This window comes from Macrobrachium nipponense, chromosome 27, assembly GCF_015104395.2.
Source record: "Macrobrachium nipponense isolate FS-2020 chromosome 27, ASM1510439v2, whole genome shotgun sequence".
Lineage (NCBI taxonomy): Eukaryota > Metazoa > Arthropoda > Malacostraca > Decapoda > Palaemonidae > Macrobrachium > Macrobrachium nipponense.
In genome coordinates, this window is record NC_087216.1 from 35,997,497 (window position 1) to 36,014,996 (window position 17,500).

The following is a 17,500-nucleotide window of genomic DNA, read 5'->3' on the forward strand; positions in this document are numbered from 1 at the left end:
AGTCGCTGGGAATGGATCTGTCTGTTTGTCTATCTCTCTTTCCGTTTCCAAATGGGATCTACATACTAAAAATGATAATAATAATAATGATTAAAGATATTATTAGCACTATGAAGAACAGTCTTTCATTCCGGTACCCTTCATAATTTTCACGTTAAGCGTGGAAGTCTCATGAAGATGGTCCTCAGTACCGGGATAGTGGGTCGAATACAATCTCAGGTGGTATGAATCATGTATCACTTACAAACGATCATTTTACTGTGGTTAGACTTGCCTCCTTTTCGTATTCAGGTCTAGAAGTAATGTTTGTTCGGTGATGCTACTCAAGCTTCTCGTTCTGCTGAGTGATTTTTTTATTTGAAGAAGACTTTTCCTTTGGAGTAAGTTGTTCAACGTTAAACTTGAAATGCTTTCTTTAGGACAAACTGTTTCTTCCTGCAGTCGTTTGCTACTGTGCACAGACACTTTATTTTCTCTAGGACCATATGTTTATGCCCTTGGTCAAGTAGCACACTTGAGACTATCTGTCCATATGTTGATCAGTTCGCCCGTTATTGAAGCGAAATGGTAGTTCTTGAAGACTTACACAGGGTTATTACATGTCGCAGACCTACTCTAGTAAAAAGAAGAATATATATATCTATATATATATATATATATATAATATATATATATATATATATATATATATATATATATATTATATATATATATATATATATGTATATATATGTGTGTGTGTGTATAACTGAATCACGAAAGTTTGGAACGTGATAAATCCATAAGTAAAGGTATAAGCCACGAAGGAAAAATAAACAACGGAGTGTCTGCAAGATCTTTCGACACAACGTCCTTTACTCGGCAGATAACTGACTTACATGAGGAATTGACAGCACAGGAAAGGTCGTATAACTGACAGATAGGGATTATAAGGAGATTAGTACTTAGAATCCGGCACACCTGGAGAATGAGTAACCTTTCCAAACAAGCATAAACATGGGTACAATTTAAAAAAAATATAAAAAAGATTAAGTCAATCTGCTCAGACACAGGGACAAGACAATTAAAGGATTATATAGGGCGACAGCTATTCAGATCTTTGGTAAACAAAAACTTATTCACAATACATAAACATACATATACAACGAAGATATCTCTAAGGCAACTAATTTGTATTTAAGTCTGTAATTATATCTTTGAGGTCATTCTTAAACATGCTACAAATACAAGGGTCTAAATGACACAGGCCACAACTAATATTAAAATTACAATGGGAAGTAAGTTGTATTATGGCAGATTCTAAAGGATTTCGTGGTAAGACATCTTTTGACCTTGCAATTACTGATCTACCAATCCAATTTATTAAGTGGTTGTTTTCACTTATATGAATGAATATTGCATGAATGAATATTGCATTAGATGTTTGCCCAGTTTTTACAGAACATTTATGCTGGTTTAATCTTACTTCTAAGCCCTTGCTTGACTGTCCGAGATAAAAAGAGGGGCAGTCCATACACAGAATTTTATATCTTATGTTGTTGCTTTCCCTGGGGCCATTTTTTATTAACATTCCTTTTAGTGTGTTATTATAGGAAAAAACAAGGTTGACCTTAAAGGCTTTTAACAATGATTTAATGGTTTCAAATCCGTTAAAATAAGGCAAACTGAGAATGTTCTTAGAATTTTCTTTCTCCGTGTTACTTACACTATAAAACTTTTTGTGAGCTTTATTATAACAAATATCTAATATATGTGAAGGATAACATAAATCTTTCCCTATTTTTCTTATGTATTCAATTTCTTAATCCAAATATTGGGAACTAACATAGAAGAAAAAATTGATATTTTGATGTTAAGATGGTGGCCTGAATAGAAATGAACTTAAGTTAAGTTGTTGGTTGGTTTCCTATAAATACTGATTTACATTGAAATGGTTCTCTATGTATCAAAACATCTAAGAAAGGGAGACAATTGTCTTTTTCCAATTCTAGAGTAAACTTAATCGATGGTGCCTGGTTATTTAATTTAGAGAGTAAATCATTTACATCAATACCAGCAGGCAGAACAGCTAAAATATCATCAACATATCTATACCACTTTACAGGAATATAAATGATATTAGGTAATAGCGTTTTTCAAAAATTCCATGTATCATTATATATATATATATATATATATATATATATATATATATATATATATATATATATATATATATCTGTGTGTGTGTGTGTGTAATAAAATGTTGGTTACTGAAATTGAACAGGCATTGAAGGAAATTTTTTCTAATTTGTTTTTTACTTAAATTTCATAATCAGTCAATCAATCAATGCAACCCTTCCAGCATTCTTCTTCTTCTTCTTCTTCTTCTTCTTCTTCTTCTTCTTATTATTATTATTATTATTATTATTATTATTATTATTATTATTATTCAGCAGATGAAACCTATTCATATGAAAGAAGCCCACAGGGGCCATTGACTTGAAGTTCAAGCTTTCAAAGAATATGACGTTTATTAGGAAGAAGTAAGAGGAAGTAAAATGAAATACAGAAAAGAAATCGCAATTATAAAAAAAGAAAATTAATAAATAGATAAAAGGTATGAAAAGGAAAGAATAGGACAGAAATTCATTGCATTTTCGCTTGAACTTTTGAAGTTCCAGCTGCACGACATCCTCTGGGAGGCTGTTCCACCTTCCAACGGTGTGAAAAATAAAGGACCTCTGGAAGTGAGCAATTCGACAGAGAAGCTCATTTACTCAGTGACGGGTTAAAGGAACTGGACATTATTCCTTGCTTTAGAGAGATTAACATGACAAGACGAAGGTTTGCCACCAAAATTGGCTAGTTGGCGACGAGATACTAAACCAAACTAAAGAGGCCAAAAAATGTGAATCAGTTTTTAAACTGGGTGAGGTGGATGAATCCGGTTGGTGGATCTGGAAAGTGATTGCAGTCAAAAGGAAAAGAGCGGGACAGACCCAGTGGCAATTTTTTTCTGGGCATTAAGGATATGGGAACACCTTGATATGAAATTTAAGGCTTTTGTGTATTACACTATATTTCCAATGTTCACAAAATGATACTTTGTCAGAGGCTGAAGTATGATTTGTTATTATGTAGAATATTTTCCTAATGACTTATGTATATATCGAACACCTTGATACGAAATTTTCTGCTTTTGTGGGGGTATTACACTATATTTCCAATGTCCACAAGATGATACTTTGTCAGAGGCTGAACTATGAATGATTATTATAAAGAATATTTTCCTAATGACCCATGTATTGCTACATCTCGGAAATAATTAAGAAAGATAATTGTATGAATATCTCGGGTGAATTCCACGGCGTATTTTCTTCATTATCTTGTTTATCATAACATTATATATGCAGTTGTATGATCAAGTGTTCATATGTTCATTTTATCCATCTATTCCAGCTATGCCGTGGCCGACGCCGCCCACCGGGGCGTGTGGGAGCGGAATAGCGACCAGATCGTCGTGGTGACGGGGGAGAGCGGCTCGGGGAAAACCGAGGCGGCCAAACTGGTGCTCCAATACCTGGCCGCCATCACGCCCCGCGCTCCCAACCAGGCTAATGAACGCCTCCTGCAGTCCAACCCCGTCCTCGAAGGTAAGTATCACTTGTCGTTTCCAGGAATATTATTTCCAGGAACATTATCTCTCGTTTCATGAGGCTGCGTTTTGCGTTGGTCTTTGCTTTCAGGGCGCCATGAATGCTCGGGAACTCATCTCGTGACTTCGGTAGATATAGAGATCATTCTCATTCTTGTGATTTCTTCTGTCAAATTTAATACCACACAGGTTTTCTGGAAGTTTTACTGCATTTAATACCAAGTTTTCTAGATTTCTAGAAGTTTCACTAGATTTAATACCAACAAGTTTTCTAGATTTTTAGAAGTTTTACTAGATTTAATACAACAAGTTTTCTAGATTTATAGAAGTTTTACTAGATTTAATACAGCACAAGTTTTCCAGATTTCTAGAAGTTTTACTAGATTTATTACAGCACAGTTTTCTTGATTTCTAAAAGTTTTACGAGATTTTATACCACACAAGTATTCTAGATTCCTAAAAGTTTTACTAGATATAATACCACACAAGTTTTCTAGATTTCTAGAAGTTTTACTAGATTTAATACCACACAAGTTTTCTAGATTTCTATAAATTTACTAAATTTAATACTACACAATTATTCTAGATTTCTAGAAGTTTCACTAGACTTAATACCACTCAAATTGTCTAGATTTCTAGCATTTTTAATAAATTTAATACCACACTAGTATTCTAGATTTCTACAAGTTTTACTAGATTTAATTCCACACTAGTATTCTAGATTTCTCGAAGTTTTACTAGATTTAATAGCACACAAGTATTGTATATTTCTAGAAGTTTTACTAGATTTATTACAGCACAAGTTTTCTAGATTTCTATAATTTTACTAGATTTAATACTACACAATTATTCTAGATTTCTAGAAGTTTCACTAGACTTAATACCACTCAAATTGTCTAGATTTCCAGCAGTTTTAATAGATTTAATGCCACACAAGTTTTCTAGATTTCTAGAAGTTTTACTAGATTTAATTCCACACTAGTATTCTAGATTTCTAGAAGTTTTACTAGATTTAATATCACACAAGCTTTATATCCTCAATGCACAGGTCAGAGATCGTTTCCTTCCTTCCTCCCTTCCACTGCGGAATTCAGGATTCTTCTCCTACATCCGATTTCCCGGACTATTAATCGCTTATTTTCTGCCGGTCTGGGTCAGGTAGGGTGATCAGGTCGTTCGTTCCATTGTTCAGCACAGGACGCTAGGTCGCTTCAGGTCAATCAGAGGGTCATGGTCCATTGTCATTATTTGGTCTGATTTTCCTGAAAGGAAGTGGGAAGTGGTAGTTTTAGAAAAGGACATCCTTCCATTGGTGCCTATGTGTTACATTTTCGTAAGACATGAGGTTACAGACCTCACGCCTTCTTGGGAGATCATGTTTATTTATCTAGCACTGGTATTCTCTTCACCTCACAGTCTTTTCCCTACAAAAAGAAACGTTCGTGTATTTGCCATTACTTGTAAACAAGATATTTTTATTTCTATTGTTATTGGTGTTTTATTATTATCAATAGCAATATGAATATTATGAGTAGCTTATTGGAATTATGAATATTTTGTTATTGAAAAAGAAACCCACAAAATTACTGTGTATAACGCGTTTACTTACAAGTATTTAAATTTTATTTTACTCAACACCCGAGTACTTACAGGCCCTATCTGTGGCCGTTTTTCAAGAGATGTGTAGGTTGTCAGGCCATCTCTTGAAAAAGGGCCACAGATAGGGCCTAAAAATACTCGAGTCTTGAGTAAAATAAAATGTAAGTACTTATACGTAAACACGTTATACATAGTAATTTTGTGGGCTTCTTTTTCAATCTTCAGAAGAAAACTGAAAGATGTTTTGTTTGGTTCATTATTGTTATTATTAGCGAGCTGGAATTGTTATTATTATTATTGCCATATTGAACAATTAGTAATATTGTCTTCATTACCGCTGATTGACTATACTAGTGGTCCCCATACTATCAAAACGACGGCAGTGTAAGACAAGGTCAAAAAGGCAGGTCCTGGCAATAGCGACGTTAAGTATTTTTTTTTTTCCCGAAATTTGTCCCAAGTCTCCTTCATTGTCCGGAGGCTGTCCCTGGCCCAACAACAAGTCTCAACGTAAAGCCTATAATCCCCTTTGTTGATACACGTTGCTGTGTATTTCACGGAGCAATAAGGAACTTCACCAGACTGCCGGATAAAGAATCTAATTCTCACTGAGTTGTGCCGTTCTCTTGCCAAATTCGGTTTCCGCATTGAAGGACGCACAAATGCAGAGCAAGAATGAGGACTGCGGTTCAGCTCTGAAGGACTCTGCTGCTGCCGCTGCGGTTACACTTTACACTCTCATTCTATCTGCCTGATTGTTTTTCCTCTTCTTCTCCTCTGCCATTTGATTTGCCCATCTCGGGTTACCGCTTTAATTTTTTTTTTCTTTTAATGGTGCTCTTGATGAACATAAAGAAGATTATTGTAAAGTAGAATATCTGTTCAGAAAGGGGACCAGAAACCTGCATGGCCCTGTTAATAGGTTTTTGCCATTACCGTTTTGTAAGATGGCCCTCTATTTCTCTCGCGCTATATGCACATACACGCAAATATCACACAGACATACACACACACACAAACACACATGCAGATGCTTGGATTGTTTCATCTCTGTCTCCCATTCTGTCTTTTTGGGCAATAATGTGAATCTATCTCTGGTGCTGCAAAGCCATTTGTGCTGATATTTACATATTAGCCCTAATATTGGTCTCCTCCCGTCTCGAAGTCATTTGCTTTGGAACTGAAAGGTTGGTGTCTTGGTGTCTCTGTGCTCGGAATCCATTTGCTTTCCTGCTGTTACACTAATAACTAAGTATTACGACTGTCGCACACGGAACGCTATGTCGTGCTTTTTAGTTTTCTGTAAAAGAAAACTATGGTGCCGGCTTTATCTGTCCGTCCGCCATCAGATATTGAAAACTTCTGAGGCTAGAGGGCTGCAAATTGGTATGTTGATCATCCACCTTCCAGGCATCAAACTGACCAAACTGTAGCCCTCTAGCCTCGGTAGTTTTTATTTTATTTAAGGTTAAAAGTTAGCCATGATCATGCGTCTGGCTGAAAATTTTATGGGCTGCGACTGAGAGTTTTATGGGCCGTGGCTGACAGTTTCATACAGCATTATGCGCTGTACAAAAAACTCGATTACGACGAAGAAACTTTGGCGTTTTTTTACTTGTTTTTCGTTATGGTTAAAAGATCCACAGTAGAATATACAGATGTATATTTGTAGCTATGAAAACAGTAGATTTTTATTGTTTTCCAATAATACGCTTCCTCAGCTGAAGAGGGATGTTGGGAAATATGCGAAAGCTCCTGTTCCAATTCCAAACATACATACGGGTCAACAACTGTGGATCTTTTAACCAGATTATTTCTTATGGCGACAAATGCTCGGAAAAGTCTTCTGTGGTGTAAGTCTTCCTCTCTGTTGATGCACTGCAGAGGCTGTGGGGGCAGGGCTGTCAGTTAAATTAATGCCGTGGCGCCAATTTATAATGAAATATCAGATATACAAATTACTCCTTCAGGAACCGACTTCATTGGTGTTGTTCAGGCTAGCTACTCAGTTTCGCTCAGTCCTTGAAGAGTTTGTGTTTATATTTTGTCTATAGAAAGTTATGAAATATTGTATGTAGGATTTACTGTCTCCAGTGATGAATATTCAGTTATGTATAACGTTATTGTGTTTTTCAAAGTTTCAGCTTTTATATCTCGACCAGTTGTCGATTATAGGTAGAGAAGATATATCAGTGAGGTAAGGTCATTTTTTAACAGCAGAATGATTGAAGTTTCTTCTCTATTCCTGCTTTATTGCAGGTATGTGGGCAGAATTGTGCCATGTAAGAATGAATGTACTTAATTAAATTCTTAACAGGTGCAAATTTCTTTCATTCACGTGGAGGCAATTCAGAGATAGATGGAATTTCTCATTATATGGGAGCCACTCCACCGAAATGTAGTCCTTAGCTTTAAACCACAGTGTTTTAATGGGCGTTTTACACTTGAGATATGTATGTATATATCTATATATATATATATATATATATATATATATATATCTATATATATATATGTGTGTGTGTGTGTGTGTGTGTGTGTGTGTGTGTGTACATACATACATACATACATACATGCACACACACAGAAAGAGAGAGTTCGGGTAAAAGTTTTGTCGAAGATGTTGCATAACCTCTTCCTTGTGAAGCCATATTGATCTTCGAGTGAAGTAAGATACAAGGCCGTCGTCAACTGGGTAAACCTGGCGCTCGTTCGTACGCACACCCGCACGCGCGCACATTGCAACATTCGGGGCTTCCTTCCCGTAAGCAGTCCAGGAGCCCTTCATCTGTCCATCCATTCATCTGTCAATCGAATGTTCTGTCCGTCCTTGGATCCTCCCGTCTCTCGGTTGATTCTTGTGTTTTTTGTTGTTGCCAATAAGCACCTGTTCAGCTTCTGTTCCCATGGGTCGCCTATCCAATAATCATTTCTGCCTCTCCAGTCAGGTCTTGTATCTGTCCATAAGTTTTAGGCCCAACGGTCCATTTATGTTCACATGCTTTACCAGAAGATTAACGTTGAACCCTCCCTAGATTAGTTATCTGTTCAATCCTGTCTACTGTTCATATTTATTGCCTGGCTAGTTCTTCTGTCTTTCTGTCCCTTCAGGAGTTTTTTTTTTTTTTTTCTCCAGCTCATCCTTCCGTTCTGTCAACTGGTGATTTCTTGTCTCCGTTCTTGCCTAAGGCATTCATATAATTTGAGAGAGAAATATTGTTTGCATTACTGTTATTTTTGTAATTAATATATTCGGCTGTCGATGTATTCAGAAGCGTTTAATGATTCATGATCCCTTTTTAAACATATTTGTAAGAGGCAGATACTTAGCAACGGCAAAGATTTTATTAGCAATTCATTTTCTCTAATGTTAAGCAATATTATTTCCAACTAAATGAATGTACGTTGTGGTTTCACTCAAAGATGCATTTTTTTTCCCCATGATCATTTCCAGCTACCTTCAAGATAGCGACGTATTCTGCAAAGTTAATATGTAATTTTATATTTCCTCGTGTTTTAGGTATCATTTTCTCTTTTGCATTTCCATATTCTGCATTGAGTGTCGATCGATTCCAGATATATCAGTTGAGCTGTTCAGTCTTACAAGAAACATTTTTACAAAGATTTTCAGTGGAATATTAGTTTAATTCTGTTTTTGTTTTTTCAAGGTTTCTATTTTGTTTTTTTCCAGGTTTCTATTTTGTTTTTTTCCAGGTTTCTATTTTGTTTTTTTCCAGGTTTCTATTTTGTTCTTTTCCAGGTTTCTATTTTGTTTTTCCAAGTTTCTGTTTTTTTCAGGTTTCAATTTTTTTCCATGTTTTTATTTTGTTTTTTTCCAGGTTTCTATTTTGTTTTTTTCCATGTTTCTATTTTGTTTTTTTTATGTTTCTATTTTGTTTTTTTCCAGGTTTCTATTTTGTTTTTTTCCAGGTTTCTATTTTGTTTTTTCCACCAGGATTCTATTTTTGTTTTTTCAGGTTTCTATTAGTCTTTTCATGTTTCTATTTTGTTTTTTTCCAGGTTTCTATTTTGTTTTTTTCCAGGTTTCTATTTTGTTTTTTCCAGGATTCTATTTTGTTTTTTTCAGGTTTCTATTTAGTCTTTTTCCATGTTTCTATTTTGTTTTTTTCCAGGTTTCTATTTTGTCTTTTTCCAGGTTTCTATTTTGTTTTTTTCCAGGTTTCTATTTTGTTTTTTTCCAGGTTTCTATTTTATCTTTTTCCAGGTTTCTATTTGTTTTTTTTCCAGGTTTCAATTTTGTTTTTTTCCAGGTTTCTATTTTGTTTTTTCCAGGTTTCTATTTTGTTTTTTTCCATATTTCTATTTTGTTTTTTTCCATGTTCCTATTTTGTTTTTTTCCAGGTTTCTATTGTTTTTTCCAGGTTTCTATTTTGTTTTTTTTCCATGTTTCTATTTTTTTCCAGGTTTCTATTTTGTTTTTTTTCCAGGTTTCTATTTTGTGTTTTTTCCATGTTTCTATTTTTTTCCAGGTTTCTATTTTGTTTTTTTTCCATGTTTCTATTTTGTGTTTTTTCCATGTTTCTATTTTGTTTTTTTCAGGTTTCTATTGCGTTTTTTCCAGGTTTCTATTTTGTTTTTTTCCAGGATTCTATTTTGTTTTTTCCAGGTTTCTATTTTTTTCCATGTTTCTATTTTGTTTTTTTCTAGGTTTCTATTTTGTTTTTTCCATGTTTCTATTTTGTCTTTTTTCCTGGTTTCTATTTTGTCTTTTTTCCAGGTTTCTATTTTGTTTTTTCCAGGTTTCTATTTTGTTTTTTTTCAGGTTTCTATTTAGCCTTTTTCCATTTTTCTATTTTGTTTTTTTCCAGGTTTCTATTTTGTCTTTTTTCCAGGTTTTTAAACTGCCCGGTTGGGCAACCGGTATCTATAAAGATATCGCAAGTCTATGAATTTGGTTTTGACCTTTCAGTTGTCGCTCTAGCTTTTGTTTAATATTCTGACTGTGTGTTCATTTACCTGTTTACTTTACATGCTAGTTCACTCCCTCGTTCTTTGTGCGCTCTTGATTATATAAACGAGAAATCAAAATAAAAAGTCATTCGCACCAGTCCTGTGAGAGCTCAGTGGTCTCGTAAAACTATTTTAATAATAATAATAATAATAATAATAATAATAATAATAATAATAATACCACCCAGTCGAATTGGAGGACTGTGATAGAGCAAAAAAAAATTAATAATAATAATAACATTACCAGTTTGAAGTAAATTCGGTCTATATGGAGTTTATACAGTATCTTAATAATTCTAATAATGATAGTAATAGGAGTAGTAGTAGTAGCAGCAGAAGTAGTAAAAGGTCTTTGTAAAAACTTAGGATGACATATTTTTTCGCTCCTATGAATGTGCTGCGTAGGCATCTCTCTCTCTCTCTCTCTCTCTCTCTCTCTCTCTCTCTCTCTCTCTCTCTCTCTCTCTCCTCGTTGTAGTTTCATCGTCAATTAATTCTTTTCATATATTTATATATACTATATGTGTATATATATATATATATATATATATATATATATATATATATATATATATGTATGTATGTATATGTATGTATGTATGTATGAATAATTATCACATCACCGCGATTCATATTAATTATTCGAGCTAAAATGCCCTTTGATATCTAATTCGCTCTACCTCGGAATTGATATATTTTTTCACATATTGTAACCGAAGAAGGAATATTTTATTTGATAATAATTTCTTTCCTCTCGTGGGATCGAACTACCGCTCAGCGGACAGGGACGAAATCAAGACGGCAGTGATGTTATCGATTCGGCTAACAAGAGAGATTTTGTCCCTGTCCGCTGGACGATGGTTCGATCCCACGAGAGGACGAAGTTATTATCAACTGAAAAATTCCCATTCGGTTTACATATATGAAAATATATCAATTCCGAGGTAGAGAGAATTAGATATTAAAGGACATTTTGTACTCGAATAATAATATGGTGGTATGATGGTGTGTGTGTGTGTGTGTGTGTGTTACATATGTTGAGTGGAAATTAGTGTTTTGAAGTCGTGGAGGGAGAGGTCTTTGAAGCAAGAAGATGAAAAGTGTTACTTATAACGTGGCACAGTTCCCTGACTGTGACGTCAGCGATCGATAGGCGTAATTCTACGTACATGAGACTTTGTTGTTCGAAATGGATCGTAGTAAAAGATAATTTTATATTTTACGTTTTCTTATTTCTTTTCGGAAAATATGATAGCTTCAGTAGAATATGTTCTGGTGACAGGATTTAAGTTTCCTTTTTCATTCTTGTGAGGCAGTATATATATATATTATATATATATATATATATATATTATATATATATATATATATAATATATATATATATATATATATATATATATATATATATATATATATATATATATATATATATATATATATATATATATATATATATATATATATTAGCTTCTGTACCCAGCGTTGCTAAGGATAAAAAGGGGGTACGAAAAAGAGGGCTTTACATACCCCTTAGAAACGGCCCTCGAATTTCCGGATTTGGCTAAAATCTTTCCTGGGCCGATGGGGGGGGGGAGGAACGTCTATGGTAAAAATTTGGTAGCCATAGCTTTCATAGTCTGGGCGTGCATAACCAACAGACAAAAAGAAATTGCCTTGTATATATATATATATATATATATAATATATATATATATATATATATATATATATATATGAGTTTAGTGGTCCTAATATGAGATCCTTGTCACCTGAGTACTATACATCCCCTGTAGTACTCTCGTTTGTATGAATTTCTTTGTCTGCTTGCATGTTGGTCTGTGTGTGTGTGTCACTGGATATCTTAGAACTCCACTTCTCCGGCGGGATAAATCCTTTTTTATTGTTGCTTTTCGCTGCAGTTTATAGTTTCACCGTGTTGAGGAGTAACAGTGACTATGGCGATCGCTCTCACCCCGAAAATTGAAATTAGCCGAAGCTTTCCTGTGATGCAGGCAAGCAAGAGTCAAATCTACTTTGCCTGGATCTTATCGCTCTGCCTCAAGGAGCCGAACTTGGGATTGTTATGGACACGGCACCAATTGCCCAATTGTGATTCGATTTTTATGGCATATGTCTTGTTTAAAACGACGTGGTCGATAGAATCTTAGCTATTGCGTTTTGTCTTCCTTTCTTCATAGATAATTTATTCCTCTTATCTAGACCAGTCTTGAGAGACATATTAAAAAAGAAGAGAAAAGCACTTTCGCTCAATAGAAACTGAGGATAGTTTCAAGAGGAATTTTCAAATGGGTTCTGGACCTTCGAAATAGGAGGTGGGTGTTGTGCCTTTTTCAAGAGAGTGGCTCAGATTTAATTTTAGAAATAATCCTCCTGCGATTCCGGAGTGAGCCTTGGGTCCCTAGTCCAGCAGAGGTGTCCTATTCCAATGGATCCCAGGGATGCATGGAAGCCTCAGATCTGCAGAAGGGGTTTCTTTCTAGGTACTACCCAGGTTTAACTGAGGGACACTTGGAGTTTCATGCACAAACCAAAGGGAAAGCGATGATGTTCTGTTGCTTCACTCAAATCCGGAAGGGTTAGTCCTGTTCTGTATAATGCATTTAAATTTAACGCCGCTTAGTTGAAGAAAATTTCATTAATACAACTCTGCAAATGCAGTACGATTCAGTGCACCGTCATTTATTGCCATTCTGTTTAAAACAGCTGGATTCAGTGCAGGTTTAGTGCAACCTTGTAACACCTTCATTTAACGCCGATCAATTTAATCCGTTGGGTAATTTCATAAAACTCGACGTAATGCGAAGCAGTGTAATTCAATTTCGATTTATTACTGCTTGATTAAATGCATCTCCAGCGCAGTTTGATACAGTGCACTTCAGTTTAACAGTTTCATCTAATGCATCTCCAGTGCAGTTTGAAACAGTGCACTTCAGTTTAACAGTCTGATCTAATGCTGCTCTATTTAACACCATTGATTAAATTTTATGTTGGTGAACAGGTGATTTAAGACCGCATGAGAATCACTTCTCGAGTATGCTTTTAACTTAGCTCTTTGGTCAAAAGCTAATCGCGTTTCTCCGAGGTTACGTTAACTTTTTTTTTTTTTTTTTTTTTTTTTTTTAATCGCGCACTGCTTTTTTTTTTTTTTTTTTTTTTTTTTGTTTTTTTTTTAATCGCGCACTGCAGTATGATGCAGGTCTCAGACCAGAGCGTCCTCCATCTCTCTTTTTCCTCTGTGGCCGAAAGCCTTGAAATGAATTTTAGACATCTGAAATCGTGGATGAAGAATTGACAAAGTTTAGCACGGTTGGGAGTGAAAGCTTTTCGAGATTTACAGTTAGCTGGACCACCTTCCACCATTCCACGCCACCCCCCCCCCCCCCCCCCCCAACACACAGTCTCTCTCTCTCTCTCTCTCTCTCTCTCTCTCTCTCTCTCTCTCTCTCGCTGTGGTTTTTAAATGGGTTTTCATAGATGCTTGTTTTTTTCATTCCTTCTTTTAGTCCTTTCAAGTGAGAGATCGCTCCGTGAATGCTTTGTTTGGTGGTGTGCTGGAAGTCAAAGTAATGCCAACAGGATGGTTTGGAGACTTTAACTGTGTTCGCCAATGCTCACCAGTTATGTCTGTATATATATATATATATATATATATATATATATATATATTATATATGTATATATATATATATATGTGTGTGTGTGTCTATGATATGTGTATTTCTAGAGTACATATTTGCTCAGTAGTAGAAAAATTCATCTAATTAATTAGAAGTTTCTTAAAGTCCTTGTATGATTCACCTTAGGAAGTAGCCTATTCTCTGAGGAATAATACCACTCGGGGACATAACGTGATATTGAGGAACTATCTGAGTCCCATTGGCGGTGTAATTTGAACTATTAATAAATTTCTAAGCGAAGTTGCTTAACAGTTCGTATGTTTGTGCTTATGCCGCCCTGCGTGCATAAGGACTGACACGTGGGCGCACATTTGTATATGTGTATGGGTTGAGGTTAGTACAATCAAGTTATATTTAGCCAAGGTCGTTCAGATATACAGTATATAAAGGACCTTGTATTCAGCTAAACACCAAATTCCTTATGTGAGTGGAAGTAGACATGTGAATATGGACCCCCATACATATGTGCGGGCAGTGTGCGTGCTTTTTGGATGAAGGGAACAAAAGTCGTCCTTTCCTCTTAAAGTTTTGTGTGGTATTGTCGTTCAAGATTGCTACTTAAGCAATTTGTGATCACAGTATGACCGGTAGGGACCCCGTTTTCTTTTGTGATGGGGGACTATGGAGTTTTTCCATGAAGGTTTGCTGATGCGACTGGTTTGAGAAATGAAGGAAGGGGAGAGAGAGAGAGAGAGAGAGAGAGAGAGAGAGAGAGAGAGAGAGAGAGAGAGAGAGTCTGTCCGTCTATAAGTGAATGTTTATGATTTTTCATATATTTCTTTAACAAATGGGGAGAGTAAAAGATATAGGTGTGTATGTATATATACATATATATATGTATATATACATATATTATATATATATAAATATAAATATATATATAGTATATATATATATATATATATATATATATATATATATATATATACACACACACGTAAATTTTGACATATGCATTTGAATAAATGTATTTGTTTTACCCTTTGAGCAGGTTAATGATATTGTTGTCTCTTTAGGCTTTTTTTCCTGGGGATATGTATATATATATATATATATATATATATATATATATATATATATATATATATATATATATATATATGTGCGTGTGTGTGTGTGTGTGTGTATGTGTTGTGTGTGTATGTGTGTGTGTGTGTGTGTAATTATCATCACATTAACATGGTCTCCATAATTAATAGCCATAGTACTTAGTACTACTTATACTAACAAGAAGGATCAAATAAAAAGGACACAAATTAAACACGTTCATAAACTCTCAGATATAAGTGGAAAGACAAAAGAAACGAACAGAAACATAGCCTAAAATAAAAAACACCAAATAAATTAAAACGTGCTAAAATCTACGGTCAAAATAGAGCCTTGTTTCACCAACGAAAATTTAAATAAATACACTATATTTTATTAGAAATGAGTTTTCTTTATTGTTTAGTATATATATTATTTATTTTTACATTTTCATTCTAATAAATAAAATCATAAATACTACCTAAAATTCCTGTATCTTTAACGCCACAAATACCTTTTTCAGATCTGTTTAGGCTCTCCCATAGACCTTTCCTACTCCCCACCCCTTTCTAAGTCATGGACGAAGAACATATATATATATTTATATATATATACTGGTAGATTTCACAGTATTCGTATATATGCTAAAGGGTCTGTACGGACAAATCTATTACCTTCCTTAAAATTTAAACATTTTACATATATATATGTATTTTATGTGTGTATATTACACACACACATTATATATATATATATATATATATATATATATATATATATATATATATATATATATATATATATATATATATATATATATATATATATATATATATAAGAGAGAGAGAGAGAGAAGAGAGAGAGAGAGCTATAACTTTTATCCTGAAAGCTCGTTGGTCATAACTTCACTTGAGTGAAGGTCCCTTTGCATCTTATCTGAGAACGAAATAGACAGGAGGAGAGATAGAGTGATGGATTATCATGTTTACATCAGCAACATAAATTACTATCTAAAGCGCATGCAAACGTATATGTTATCTTTTCTAATGCATAAAGACAGTTCCATTTTTGCCTTTGTTGTTTAATTTAATATTTATAAAGTTATTGAAATTTGAATACAGAGTAGTTTGTAGTTCGATAACTCCTACCCATTTGAGAATGACATTCTTATTGTTTATAGTCATATTCGTGAATTTAAATAACTTCGTATCGCTTTAGCAACCATACACACGCCATAGCTATTATGGGTAAACCAAGAGGTTAAACCCACTACTTGAGTTACTGTACATCTCTTTCCTCAAGAAGAAAACGAGAAGAAATAGCTTCCTTGTTCAAGAAATGTATTGAATGGATGACTTTCAATTTCTTTTTAAATATAACTAGAATCTGGTGCTTCCGCACTAACATCAAAGAACCCTTATAAGTGCAATGTACATTATGCAGTGATTTTGGCGCAATGGGAAACATTAAGTTTGACCAAAACTTAGGTAAGTTTCCTCTACGAACTCCGTTTTGTTTTCTTTTTGCCGCATTACGAGTGCAAAGTGTTTGAATTTACGTAAAAAAAAAAAATGGGTAGAATTGCTTCGTGGAAAAAAACCAGAACAACCACTGAAAGAGGATTTATTGATAAAAAAGAAACCATAGAAGAGCGTACAAATTATGGAAGCGTATCTGAACTCCACAGGCTTGGGAAGAACGAACATGTCGATCCAGTTGCTGAAGCTGTATGATATTGATGTGAAATCCTTACATGATTTTTTCTCGTCGTTCAGTTCTCTGAACATTCCTTCCCTTTCGTGTTTCTCTCCGTGTATTTTTTTCCGTATTTTCTGCGTCTTGATCATCCATCTTCTCTCCCACTCAATTTTTCCCAGTTTCTCTTATCTCATTCCACCCAGCCATTACAGTCATTAATGACAAATTTATCATTACCGTTATGGCCAGTTTAAACGACTTTTGCCTCAGGTGCTTGCCCTGCGCAGACCTTTTTTACATACTGATGACCTGGTGGTAAGTGTGTTGGCAGCTCCAAGGTTGGCAGGCCTGCATGAGACTCAAGTTGGCGGGTCTGTGCGGCGAGTTTCACAGGTGAATCATGTTCGATGTTTGCGTATGTAACAAATCTTTTCATCATTTGACGGGTAACAACCAAATAGGACGTTTTATTCACAAGATTACCTTAGCAGTCAGTAACTGAAACGAATCCCTCGATAATAAATATACAGAGGTGTTTTAGAGAATGGTGAGGAGCTCCAACGAATCAACCAGCAGGTCTTGAAACCTAGCGCCTCAGTGGCATGGTCGGTATGGTGTTGGCGTACCACCTCGGTGGCTGCAAGTTCGATTCTCGGGCATTCCATTGAGGTGTGAGAGATGTGTATTTCTGGTGATAAAAGTTCTCTCTCGACGTGGTTCGGAAGTCACGTAAAGCCGTTGGTCCCGTTGCTGAATAACCACTGGTTCCATGCAACGTCAAAACACCATACAAACGAAACATCTTGAAACCCGAGACAAGATCCGAATAGAGAAAGGATCGTCCAAGGCAGCACTCGAATCCCCGATGG

The 17,500-nt window shown here is 34.9% G+C and overlaps 2 protein-coding genes across 2 annotated transcripts in view; one reads left to right on the forward strand and one right to left on the reverse strand.

Annotated features, from left to right (window-relative positions):
* LOC135200669 (unconventional myosin-Ia-like) overlaps positions 1 to 17,500 on the reverse strand; it is a gene marked incomplete in the record, with an annotated part of 253,582 nt that overhangs the window by 120,777 nt on the left and 115,305 nt on the right.
* LOC135200585 (unconventional myosin-Ia-like) overlaps positions 1 to 17,500 on the forward strand; it is an 81,611-nt gene that overhangs the window by 47,702 nt on the left and 16,409 nt on the right. Inside the window, exon 3 of the mRNA XM_064229210.1 lies at positions 3,442 to 3,635. Coding sequence (XP_064085280.1) covers positions 3,442 to 3,635 — 194 coding nt within the window. The remainder of the gene's footprint in view (positions 1 to 3,441; positions 3,636 to 17,500) is intronic.